General features: G+C 45.3%; 1 protein-coding gene across 1 annotated transcript in view; it reads right to left on the reverse strand.

Annotated features, from left to right (window-relative positions):
- The window catches only part of LOC119393143 (TBC1 domain family member 5), an 89371-nt gene that overhangs the window by 3575 nt on the left and 72416 nt on the right, over window positions 1–13380 (reverse strand). Inside the window, exons 16-17 of the mRNA XM_037659961.2 lie at window positions 5785–5996; window positions 441–650 (exon numbers count right to left, since the gene is read on the reverse strand). Coding sequence (XP_037515889.1) covers window positions 441–650; window positions 5785–5996 — 422 coding nt within the window. The remainder of the gene's footprint in view (window positions 1–440; window positions 651–5784; window positions 5997–13380) is intronic.

The following is a 13380-nucleotide window of genomic DNA, read 5'->3' on the forward strand; positions in this document are numbered from 1 at the left end:
AAACTGCATTAAAAAATAGCTTGAAGAAGGCTACACTGCAAGGCTCAAATACCATCAGACTCCTCACATGAGAAGACGCAACTTTTCATTTCCACAGAGAACCCCACAGAGCTGTTGACAGATGAAGAGTGGTCAAAACGCTTTCTTTTACGTGCGCTTTCGTTCCCCTGTGGCGAGGAGGTGGCCATGTCATACACACGTGGTCCTCCAAGGTGGCAGTATAATGAATAAACTAATGCGAGACACAACATGGACATGCGCATCCGTCCAGTGTCAGGAATGGCAACTACATGCCATTATTAATAGGACGAGTATTATAGTTGGTATTGGTTCACTGAGTGACAAATTTTTGTTCTCAACCGCTATGGTCATCATTAAAGTGTAAAGCCCAGCGTGCAACTGCTTAGTTCTTTGTGGGATCAACACAGAGGTATGCTCACCCTTTTGAGACGAGCAATGGCCAGCGTGACTTCGTCTTCCCTCTGAAGTTTCTGTGAGAGCACCGACTCCTGAAGCAATGTCAGATGAGTGGTCATCTGGCGACAGCACCAGTCCATCAGCTGCTGCATGCTGCAGAGCTGCTTGCGCAGTAGCTGGACTTCCTCGGCTGGACAGGCAGCCACCTGGTGGGCGCACTCACCCAGTGTCAGCTGTACACAATGAGAACAGGCTGCTGCCCAAAACAGCTTCCTTCATGCAGCCCCGCCAAGAAGCTGAGATGGCAGAGCAAACAAGAACATCATACAATCTCTTGCCAGTAGCCGCAGAGGCCTCTCCTGAATCAAGATGGGTCGGCTGTATTCAAGGAAGATGTGCAGTTCATTGACCAAAGTCAAAATGAGAAGTTGTTTTGGAGCCATCAAAGATCTCTCATTTGAACATATGATGTAAGGTTTGTGAGTGCATGTTATTGAGAAGACTTCTTAAACCCTTCGAGAGTCGACTTTTTTTTTTTGCAAAATGCGTTCCAAAAGTGTGTATTTCTTTCATTGCTGAATTAAATTCTTCAGACAAATCTATCTAAGAAAGAAATTGCCTAAAATTTTTTTGGGTGACTGTAAAGTGACAAAAAAATCATTTGGGTTGTTAGATGCACATGGTTTATTCATGAGTAACAGCAAATTCTAAAAAAGAAAACCTATATGACTATTTAAAAAGTATGCCTTAATATTAACGTCTGTGTAATTCACGACGTACAAAAATAACTGCACGAAGTGGCTTAACTGGAAACACGGGGGGAGAAAAGCCACTTGTGATCCAGTCAGCATCGGCTCGCTGCGCACGCTTTTGAGATGTCGCTCACCCATCAACATCTCAGTCTTCACTCGTAAGTAACTCCTCGTATGACGGGCTGACATTTACTGAATCAGATTCTGCTTCGGCAGTCGAGCGGTGATTCGAAGGTATTGCTGCTAGACTCACTTGTGGCAGAGAAACCGGTGCACACTTCCATAGTGAAAGCAAACTGCGTGGGTGAGCACACTGAAGAAAACTGTGTAGTTGTGAGCGCGTCTGGAAAGCGAAAACAAGTCCGGAATCTATAATAATCCTTCGTCTTATCGCCGAGGAGATGGAAGCAGTTTTAGTGAGTCCCCGAAACAGGAAACACAACCACAGCGGCATCGTTTGTGTCAGTGAGTGCCTGCACAGACACAGGCATAACCATGCCCTGGGGAGCAATAAACGAGATAGTAACAAAATGGTCACCCTTTTAGAGATTCTAAACTGGAAAGTCATCAGTTTTGGGGGCACAACAAGTGGGAACCGGCCAAAGAACAAAACTAGCTGGTGCACCACTGTAGTAAAGCATTAAAAAAAAACATAGAGACACGATGTACATGTATGTCTGACCGTCTTGTGACTGTTGCGAACAACGTACACGTATGTCTCTGACCCTGAAAGGGTTGAGAAACTTTTGGCTTTTCCATTGTAAACAAGGCATCTATAGTGACAGTGAAACGCCTTTTATTGTGACATCAATTACATGGAGCAGTACTTTGGTTTGGCCTAGGTGGTTCATTGTTGGACTTGTTACGTAGTACCAGCGCAAGGACACAGGGAGAAATAGATGTTACGGGCGCTAACAACTAGTCTTCATTGCGCAGTTGTGAAAAAAAGAAAGCAAAAAGTCGTGTTGACAAGGCTGGTTCAACCAGTAGGAACAAATGATCAAAACAATCTTGAAAAGATTTCACACGAAAGAACACATTAAAGATGAGCACGTGTGGTGGCTGGACAAACAAAGAAACAATCCCCCAGAGATGACAAAAAAACATTTTGCATGAAAAAAAAAAGCATCAATACGTGCTGGCTAAAAACTAAAGAATCAAATCCAGCCTCGTAGGTAAACCATCTGAGCATCTAACAAAGAAATCGATGGCCTGCTAATGCATTTGTCTCCTGTCTCATGGATGTAAAAAGCTTCAACGATTCTACTTTATTTTTCCCTTTCTTCAAAGACTGTGTACCATGAAAGTCAGGGGAGCAGAAACAGAGCCTGCAATGGTCAGCCAAGAAGACCAGTGGTCGTATTACGCACATTGTAAAATTAAAACAGATATCGTTGAAGCTTTTTCAGGCAAGACATGCCGCTTGTCGTGGTCATCGAGTCTCTCTCTTCATGTGTATCTGGCCACGCTACACCACGCCTGCTCACTTAGCAAGCTCACCTTACCACAATTCATATAGCCGCTGAAGTTGCTATTCTTACTGTGTATAATATTCCTATGTGTTTTCCCGCGATAGTGTCTTCTTTAATTTCACTTTGGTCAGTGACACACTACTCTTCCACCACGACAACACATGACCAGATGAAATGCCACTGGATTCTCGGCTATACAATGGCACTCCCACTGACAATGTGCTCAAGTGCACTGACAATGTGCTCACTCAAACTTTCTGAAAGACTTTTACACAACTCTCTTTACCAATGTGAACGAAAGGTTGTAGGGATCCCAAAACGCCTTTCTGTTTTGACCTTAGTCAATGACCTGCTACTCTTCCACTACAGTCACATGACCCCACACATTTCCACTTTTCAAGCGAAGCTTGTATTAACTCATTCAGAACATTCTCAATGCGCAGCTGGTGAAACACACGACGCACACACCAGATTAGAGCCGAGCGCTCGCCAGGGGAAGGGAAACACAAAGGCTCGTGCGCCCGTTCTCCTTCGCGTCAGTTCCCACTTGGCAAACGGATGGGGAGGCCACGTGTGGACCATTCGGCAGTGTAACGGGCCGTTTTTGATGAGCAACGCCGACAACGCAATCGGGAGCGAGCTCGTGCTTGGCGTGCGGACCGAGCTTTGAGGAATGCCGCAACAGAGGTTCGTCAACGGCATAGAGCAGTGGATACCGAGTGTAACACCTAAAACGATACAACGGAGATTGGCTACAGATGCTGGGACCCAGCAACGTACACTTCAAGATAAACGACAGAGAACGGCAGCGAACCCTTAGCTGTGGGCACGAGAAGCATACCGGTGCAACGTCGACGGGGTCTCCCAGAAGCAGCAAGCAGCAGTAATGCCGACAACTCCAAAATTTCAGAGCCTTCCGAGAACTATAAAACCCGTGGTGGTGCGTGTCCGGCAAATGCAGCCTCAATGGCCTCCTCGCCTGCCGCCGAGGAGGACATCGAGACACTAGCAGCACCAGCAATGCTGGCACGGCAGTGCCCCTCCGCGGTGCCGTTGTTGTCCATAGCAGACGCACCACAGTCACGGCACTGCTGGCTTCACAGAAGTGGAAGGGCTCTGAACATTCTTCTCTTTTAATCTTGGCTGCCCACCCTGCACTATGTAAAACTTTACAGAGAGAGACAATATGACTTGCAACATGGGAGCACGTGGCCTCATGAGCTCAAAGATTGCGCATTGTTTGAGCTAGCCCTCACCTCCACAACTAAACGCTATTCCCTCGCTTGGCGATGATCCCAAAATGTGATGTGACGTAACTCAATGAAATGTTCACGTAAGGAAGCACGGCTGCTGCAGCGAGTGAAGCGACCTTCGTGCTGCCTATTGCTTCGATGCAAATAGAGAACTCGGCACACACAAAGGTACGAGCCGTCTGTTGATCTGTCAAAATAGGCTAGCCAACACGTTCAAAGAAAAAAAAAAGGAAGAGAAATTGCTCGAGGCTGTGGCGCACAGCGACACAACTTCATGGCTGTCCTTCCCTGTGCATCTTCCAGCGTGCTTACCAGTACAAAAAAAAAAAGACAAACACTCGGTGCCTGCAATAACTACGCACAACTTTGCTTATAAGTGACAGATTAAAAAAGATCTTGCAGCAGGAGATTTGTTAAGGCAATAAAGTCCAACAGTGAGGTCATTCTCTGAGTATTTAGGAAGGTTTTGTATGGCCTCTTTAATCATGATTCATATACTACACAGCACTTGAGATCCACGCAGAGCTTGAGAATGAAAGCCTCCTAAAAATCTTTTATCGCGACTGCATGTGTAGATGTTATCAAAGGTCTACAGTAACTTCAAGAAGCAGGTTTAGGAGCTGACCCTATTGTTAAGCTGCAAAATCTCTTACAAGGGGGAAAGGGTTGCTTCATATGTGTTGCCGTGTTCCTTCCTTGCCCATGTTTTTTACGGCATAGAGTTGCCTAAATATTGTCATGAGCAAGAGCCATGGGAAGAAAGAAGAAAGACAACGACAAAGCGCAGACAATATACAAAACGGCGCGAGCACACACACAGTAACCTCCAAAGGATCAAGGTGCATGACCCGAGCTGTGAAGCAACAACTGGCAACGGGAATGGCGTTGGATTCGGAGGCAGAGACGCTGAGTTCTGAGGTGCGGCCGTCAACCCCAACAACATTTGGGCGAGGCTCCGTGGACCTACTACGGCATCAACCAACAATACCTGACGTACCAGGAGCCCTTTGGAATCAGGTCAACCGCATGCTACAATACATTCCCCGGTGTGCCACATTGGCACTTGACGAGGCATCGCGTATCACCGACGTCGTCCCGGGACAGGCAATGGCAACGAGCAACTATCAGGAAGCGGCAAGGACGACGACGTTCCTCGAGAGTATCGAGAGTACTACCGGCTTCGGACGCAAACCGGCCAAGTCTGGACCTTAAGGAGACTCAGTCAGCAATATCAGAATTGTGTCCACAACCATGAGGTGGACGTTGCCAGACTGAGATGAAAGTCGAAAGACTTATTGTTACTTTTGGTTATTTTTGGCTGAAGTGATTCTGTTTCTTCATGTATATCTGTATATTTTTTGTTTTTGCTCCAGTTTTATGTTTGATAAATACTGTGCACTCTGCCGTCCTGCATGTCTCATTCCATCTCCCTAAAACATCAGCGCCCCCGAGATTTGTGACAAGCATTTACTGTGGCATTGCGATCATTCAGCCACTGTAAGAATGATGGCTTTGCCTAGTCTTCATGCTTGTGGCTTCAGACACACTTGTGACTATGTTTACTACTGTGTTTTGGCTTTTGTTTCAGATAAGAGAATGGCTCGTTGAGAACCTCGTGAGCTGACTTGAACTGGGACTGCTGAACTTTTGCTGAATTTCGTGTTGTGACAGAGCTGCTGCAGGCCACACAAAGCCAGACGGAGCCGAAAGAACAAAGCTTGGGCCAATCCAAGTACTACCCTCCATTCTGACGCTGGCTGAAGCACCATGTGTGGCAGTTCCCATGGACACTAGTGCCAGGTTTCCCTCTAGTGTACCATTATGAAATTTTATGCTTTACGCACAGCCATAAACGTACTGAACGGAGAACCGACTGGTGACAGGGAATACCTGAGTTGCCGAGTTGTGCCTCTGAGGCGGCTCGCTTCCTTCCGTGCTGCCGCAGTGACGCACGACGGCCGAGGAGTTGAGCTGGACCATCTCCTTGTCGCCCTGGCTGCCACTGCTGGGGCTGGCGTTCTTCTTGATGCCCCGGAACGACCACACCTGGCTGCCACTGGGCTTGGGCTGGCACCGCTGCTGTCTCGAAGCCACACTTTCCTCTGCAACCACCTCATTTTGTATGCTTGTACGATCCCCGTGCCCACGCAAAAGTGACAGACACTTATGCACATAACTCACTCACACTCACTTAAAATATATGTTTTGCTCTTAGGGCTCACTCGAACTCATTTTGTTGAAAGTAAACACCTGTGTTGGGCATCCTCTTCTCGTGTCCCTGTTTATTCAGCGCTATTTTCGTCGACAATGTTGTACAGTAGAACCCCGCTGATACGTTTTTGAAGGGACCGTAGGAAATAAACGTAAGAGACGGGAAACGTAAGAGCCGAAAAACAGGAAAAACGACAAAATATTTAGTGGTACAGAATTTTATTTCAATTCTTACGAGCAGCACGAAAATTGGCGCGCTCAGCCGCGATCTAGTCGATGGATAGAAACGCGGAGCTTAGGACGGCCTCATCCACAGAAATGTAATCAACGTATGTGATTTTTTAAACACCAACAGCTGTAGGCATGAAAGAACTAAGCACACGCAATCACGACCGCCGCGGCGAGTCCGACCGCGAACCGCACGCACGACCACGCGAGCTCCAACCAGCTCGAACTCCTCCCGTTCTCCGACAAATAACGATGATGATGAGTCTACGCCAACGCGATGGCAGAAGTGAATGCCAATCTCGAAGGCATTGCTTTCGCAAGCAATTACGTCATACACGCCATGTTTGTGCAATACAAATCTCAGAGGCTATGCTTTTGTCAATAGTAAATGCCAATCTCGAAGGCCTTGCTTTCGCGAGCAGTTACGTCATAGACGCCATCTTTGCAATTTGAATCTCGAAGGCCATGCTTTTGTTTGCATCAATTGAAATATTCTGTTGCTTGCGCCTCTCATGCGGCTAATATTACGGTCAAATGAGGCCAAACTGCGTGAAAATGCACCATGGCGGCTCTCTTTGGTAGTCACTCGGTCGGCTCCGAGCGCACTTCGCGACGTATCATACGGGAACGGTCCGACAGTTACGACGTAACAGCGGGGTTCCCAATACATTGTATCCTATGGGAGCTATGCCGGGACCGGCGGAAAACGACGTAACAGCCAGAAAAACGCAGCAGTGAGGAACGTAACAGCGGGGTTCTACTGTACCAACAAGCCCAAATGGAAACCCTGCTCAGACTCCCCAAAATTTTCCTCAGCAATACTCGCTCGGACTCACTCAAATTTTTCTCAGCCAGACTCAATCAGACTCAAACTCACCAAATCTCAGCCGGACTCGCGCAGACTCCGACTCACAGCTTGATTTGGGTATGAGTGAGTCAACTCGTGAGTGCGTTAGCGTATAGTTAGCTGTTGCAATCATGTTGTCATTGCTGTTTGAGACCAATATCTCACATAATTGGTGCTCTATGTGGTACGTTTGGATCTTGTACCTTCAAATACGAGTTATCATCTAGTAAGAGCATTTTTATTCAACTCACACAACATATTTTGGTCAAGAATGTCTCGTGAAAGAGTTTGCCGGGTGCAAGTCAAGGCCCTTCTCCGTAACTTGTGCTTCTCGTCAATCAATTTTGAGCTGGCATATAAACGCTAGTGCGAGTAGACGCGAGTATAAACGTGAGTTGACATAAGGCAATGCTGAAGCTGAGCAGATAGGACCATCGGCCGGCAAAAAAAGGGCAGCTCACTCAAGAAATATATAATGTGCTTCGGGCTAATCAGACTCACCAAAATATTACCCAACCGGACTCACTCAGACTCGATCCGAGTCTGAGTGAGTTTAACGACCTATGCTTGTGCGTGACGATGTCATTACTCTTGCGTGCTCTTGTTTGTATAAGCAGTGCATTACCTATGTTTGTATAATGTTTGTATTTTTATTCCCACTCCTGTAACAATCCTCACTGAGGATTGACAGCATCCCGAAATACATAAATAAAATCAAGACTACTGTTTGTATGCAAAACACTCAACTAAAGGCTCGTTCACACTATTAGGCTAAAACGGCACACACTTCTGTCAGCCTTCGTAAAGTGTGTGCTGATTTTACCTTATGATGAACAACCAACTAGCTCAAGATGTATTATCCATTCACACTAGCAACTAGCACAAGTTATGTGACCATTTGCAAATGGCAACCAAAAAGTGGCTCAAGGCAACCAATGTTTACACCTGCGATTGCAACCCATTGCCGTTGCCACACCGAATTCATGTCTGCTCACACTGCCACTGCCTTGCAAAATAAGATGGTGTCCTGCTCCTGTGCATCTGATTGGTTCAGAGGTTTGCGATTACAGTCACGTGACTGAAAAATTGAGCAGCAAGCAACTGAGCCAGTCGCGTTTTGATCAATGTGGCCATTTGCAGCCAGTTGTGGCCAGTCGCTTTGTGACTAACTTGGTCCCAGAACCAGAGCTAGTCGCAGGTTTGAGTGAGCCTTAAGTGGGCTCCTCGAGGCGGATTACCTCGAGTAATACAAACTTGAGCCTGCACTAATGTTGTAGCAGGGTGTGGTCGGATAAGAATCGCCAGAGGGAAGTCCCGAATACATTCTTACATCAGCAAAACTGTTATCGCAACATAGCAGAGTGAGGAGATCCTTTTCAGTGTACACTTTTCTTTCAGCATTAAGTACAATGGACCTATGGTGAAAAAATGACCCCATCCGGCTCATACAGTTACACGATGTTCCTACTTCGAGAGAGTATTAAAAAAAATGAAGTTCTATGCGTTTGTACACCTCATTAAGCATTAAAGAAAATAAATAAACAAACAGCATTTTCTATGCCCGCACACCACACAGACACCCAACTCCGCTTTTGAGCAAGAGGATAAAAATGGATAAAAAGAGGCTAAAGAAAATCTACCAGGACACCTGCACCTCCACAGGCTTTCTTTGCTCTCAACGAGAAGCACTCCTATGAGGAAGCATAAAGGTCAGTGTGATGTGAAGCATTGCAACTAGCTCCCACGGCAACAACCCTGCTAGGTCACCTTTTGATGAGAGCCAGCATCACGTCACAGCTCCTTCAGGCAGCAAGCCCATTTCTCCTATAGCTTTGTGTGGAAGTTTAATGACCCCTGAAATCATTAAAAGACTCCGGCATTATCGAGAATGTTCTTGTAATCAAGAAATCGGCCAGCACCTCCTGGGCTTGCTTGTTGCGTAGCCGATTGCAGAGGAGAAAGTGTGCAATTTTTGGCTGCTTTTCAATGGGGGTGTCCATTCTGAGCTGCACACTGTGCAATAAACTTTGGCTCACAAGTTCTACCGAGCCTTGATTACAAACTGGCAAGGCTTTATTAATATTGCTACGAAGCGCTACCGAAGACGAAGAGGGAGACTGCATGAAAGAAGACGGCGTTCCTCAATTCCTTGCTGACTTGGCTTTACACTGCATGCCTGGCTCCGTCCTCTGTATTTACCTTGTAAATATAACCTGCTACGCCTTTTCTCCCCATAACAACATATTTAAAAACTGTTTTAGAGACCCATTCAAAGTAGAGGTACGGCTGACAGTCACAGAACTTTACCTCAAATATCTAACAACACTCCAAGCTAAACATCTGATACACATCTGCCTGGTTGGGGACAATTGATTTCAAGGGGCCAAATTTTTGTTTGTGGCATTTATGCTTTAATTGATCCCAAAACTGAATCATAAATGCTCTAACATATCCTAATGAAATCAACAAACAATGAGGCCAAGGAAGGTATACAGGACATTACGATAGATCCTCGATCATTCAAATTCGAGCGGCATCGAGATTTTGTTTGAATTATCACAAGTTCTCATCAATATGACTCAGGGCAACATACAAGCTAATGTTGTGATGTCTATTGTTTCTTTGTGCCACAGAATCATCATAGACAGCGCTGTATGATTGCCAGTAGAGTTTTCAGATGTCAGCAATCATACTGGTACTCCTAATTATACATGTGTATGCGTGTATAACTAAGGGACGAAATGTGTTGTGCCCCGTGACAGCTGGTAGCCCCTTCACAATCTTAGGACACTTTCCTGCGTGACACTAGTGTGCTGCGGTTAAAGTGACTTTAGGAAGCATTTGGGACGTGATAGACCAAGGCCAAACCATATGCACTAACAATCGCATGCTGACTGAGGAAGAACAAGAAATTGCAGGCCGTGTTCCATGCAGGCTTGAAATTTTTTTTTTCTTCTACAGTCAGCATGCGATTGTTAGTGCATAGAGTTTGGCTAGTTTGCCTATCTGGTAGGCAAGCAGTAGGCTTTAGTTGCCTCTGTTAGTGACAAAAATGCGAATGTTCTGCTAGAAGCAACAAAAGGCAGCAGATATTTCCAGGCATGGAAAAACAAAAAGTTTGGACTAACCAAATTTGTGCAATGGGGCAGTTTGAATTGAGAGGCATTAAGGTACATTGAAAACATAGTGGGCCAAAGAAAAATTTAACACTTGTTTGAATTAACCAAAAGTCTAAATTTCAATTATCAGAGATTGAACTATTGAGAGTCAACTTGATTTGTAGCATTTTACTGTAGTGTAGTAATTATGACATAACTGGAAAGGAATTAAAGTGGATTAAAAAACAACTGTGAGGGACCGAACCTACAATGACGCATCCAACCAAGTGAGGTGTGGCGGCGTTTGCTTCGCCCTCCACTTTCTCGGATATTCCTGTGCACGTGATGGCTACGAGCGGCCTTGAGCATAACACGGCATTGTGGCAGAAAGGTCGGTCTCTTCTCAATGCACGCTAGCAATGCGCCAGACGGCCCACTGCCACCCAATGTTGCCCGCATGCAGCCTACCTTTGCAGTGACTCTGAGTGACGGAAAGAAACGGCACAAGTGAGATGTGACGGAGAGATAAGCAGTAGACAGTCAAAGCGCAGCCACACCTGTGCCCCCGCCCCTGCTCGTAGTCATCGTGGCTACAAGCGGTGCTGGTTAGCCAACTACACTGGTGGTAGTGTGCGGAATACGGATGCGATACTCTGAAATTTTTCCAGTGACTCTAGGCTGTGGTGAAACATGGCTTTGGGAACCCTGTGCACTCTTATGTGTCCTATTAAAGCACCAATGCTGTGCTTCCCACCATCTCAACCCTGAATTAGCCGGTTGGAGTTTTTGTTCTCTTTATTCTAACAACACTGGCTGTGTTGACACGTGGAAATTAGTAGGGGTGCGTATATATTGAAATTTTCTATACAAATAAGGCAGAAAACTGTCACTGAACATCAAATTGAATATCGAATATGTCATCATCACCACCACAAGCCTCTCTTATGTTCATTGCAGGAATAAGGCCACTCTCCAACCCACCCTGCCCTGCACAAGCCGATTCCATTTTATGTCTGCTAATTTCTTAATTTCATCGCCTCACCTGATCCTTTGCATCCTCGGCATTGTTAAATTGTTACAAAACAAGAAGCAGCAAGAGCTTTCACTATTCAATTAAAACTAATTAATAAAACTGCATATCATTAGTCAGCAGCACACTGAAGATACTTTTGGTAATGCAGAAAAATTAAGTTGAGAAAAAGTGCAGAAAAACTGAGAAAGACCGTCTACCTTTTGCAATTTGATGCTCGCATTTTATTTCTTTCTTCAGGCATGCAAACACTGTTCATGTAATAATCTCGGCGGTTATATTGAGGTATCTGTTTATTGAATACGAAAGTACAACAGATGCTGCACAAAAGACCTACAAAATAAAGCTTGGTAAAAAAAAATGCCCCTGTCACCTGAACGTGTGGGCCATAAGGCTTAAATGGAGCACGAAGGTAATGTGAGCGTCATGCATATTTCCCAGTGATTGCAGTACAAAACTGCCATTTGCGGCAAACATAGCGTAAGTATGCACTGAATAGTAGTATGCATCAACCACAAAATACAATGTAACCGAATTGGTACATGTTAGTGATGTTTTGCTTTAAAAGAAAGAATGCACAGCATTTGTAAGTCGTCACTTGTTCGAATATTCGAATTTGTCCAAATATCCACCTTCCTAAAAAAACAGCACAAAAATCGAGACAAAGCCCGGCAGGAAGGTAATAACAACAAGAAGCATCTTTCAAACCTGCGTTGTACAGATTCCTGCTTTGTATATATCCGTGCCTTTTTCTGAATAGAAGCTTAGTGCTTGTTGTACATTGTCTCAGCTTTCGTGCCATTTTTTTTTTACGATGTATGCGTACCAACTCGCCCACTTAACCACACTTGTGAAAGAATATTTGCCTCTTTAGCCACATGTTCAGCTGTGGCCAAATATTAGGGAAAATAAAAAAATGCCCTTTTCAAATCGAATATGCTTCAAATGAGTAAAATATTCAATTCGCATTCAAAATCTGAAATGTTCGCACACCCCTAGAAATTAGTGTCAGTTGCCCCGTCTGATGCTGCATTAGGATTACTCCACTAAGGCTAGTCACCCCTGTGTCATTTTTATTTAGAGCACCTCTGCAGCACATACACAAGCCATAATTAAACTTGCACGGGATCCTAGAAAAAAAAGTTACAGGCTACTGAGCACCGCAACCTACTAGTATTCATCGTTTTTTTTTGTACTTGAAAGAAGATTCATGCAATATGTCTTTGCGTATGACATACCGTAAAATGCCAAGCAAGCGCCCCCCCTACGGTGAAGGATAATGCAACCATATTTGGGAAGGGGACGCTTGCTCGGTCCCAGACCAAAATTCAAGATGCCAGCGGGAGTGCCGCTAAAAATAAAAAATGCCCATCTATGTTTCTGATGAAATGCTTTATTTATTTACTGTTCTTATTCCCCCTCGTCACTATCAAACTCGTCAAACGACTCCTCAGAGTCGGACGCAAAAGTTAAGTCTGCACACTTGGCCTGCAGAGACCTGCGGTGGTACATGGCGGACACCGGAGAGCCTGGTGTGCAGCTCATCATCCTCCGAACCACCTGGTGCATAGATATGCCACACCCAATGAACGATGACCAATATCGGACCGGCCACATGACAACAGAATTTCGTAAACAACATTAGATACGCATTCAGTGTACTCATTCTTATGGTTCTTTTTACACAAGCAATGCTCGTCTTGAAAAAAAAAGTGGCCGCAGGGAAGGAGGGTTAGGGGGGAGGAGGCGCTTGCTCGGCCATTGGCGCTTATTTCAAATCTCCCAAAAAAGGGAGGGGGGCGCTTGCTCGGCATTTTACGGTATAACCGATGACAGAAGATAATCCTGGGGGAATAGTGATAGAAATTGAAGACTATTATTATTCTTTTGACATGCAGGAACTGCCACTCTATAGATGGTATGCCATTTCTGACATTTTAAAGTTAGAAGCACCAGTACGTAAAAGAATCTAACGTGAAGAAGAAGAAGACGTGCTTCTGTTCAGCAGCATTGGCAACGCTTGGCTCACACTTCTGATCGCTGCTGTCTTGCTGGATGGTGCTTCATGCTGC

The sequence above is a fragment of the Rhipicephalus sanguineus genome, chromosome 5, assembly GCF_013339695.2.
Source record: "Rhipicephalus sanguineus isolate Rsan-2018 chromosome 5, BIME_Rsan_1.4, whole genome shotgun sequence".
Classification (NCBI taxonomy): domain Eukaryota; kingdom Metazoa; phylum Arthropoda; class Arachnida; order Ixodida; family Ixodidae; genus Rhipicephalus; species Rhipicephalus sanguineus.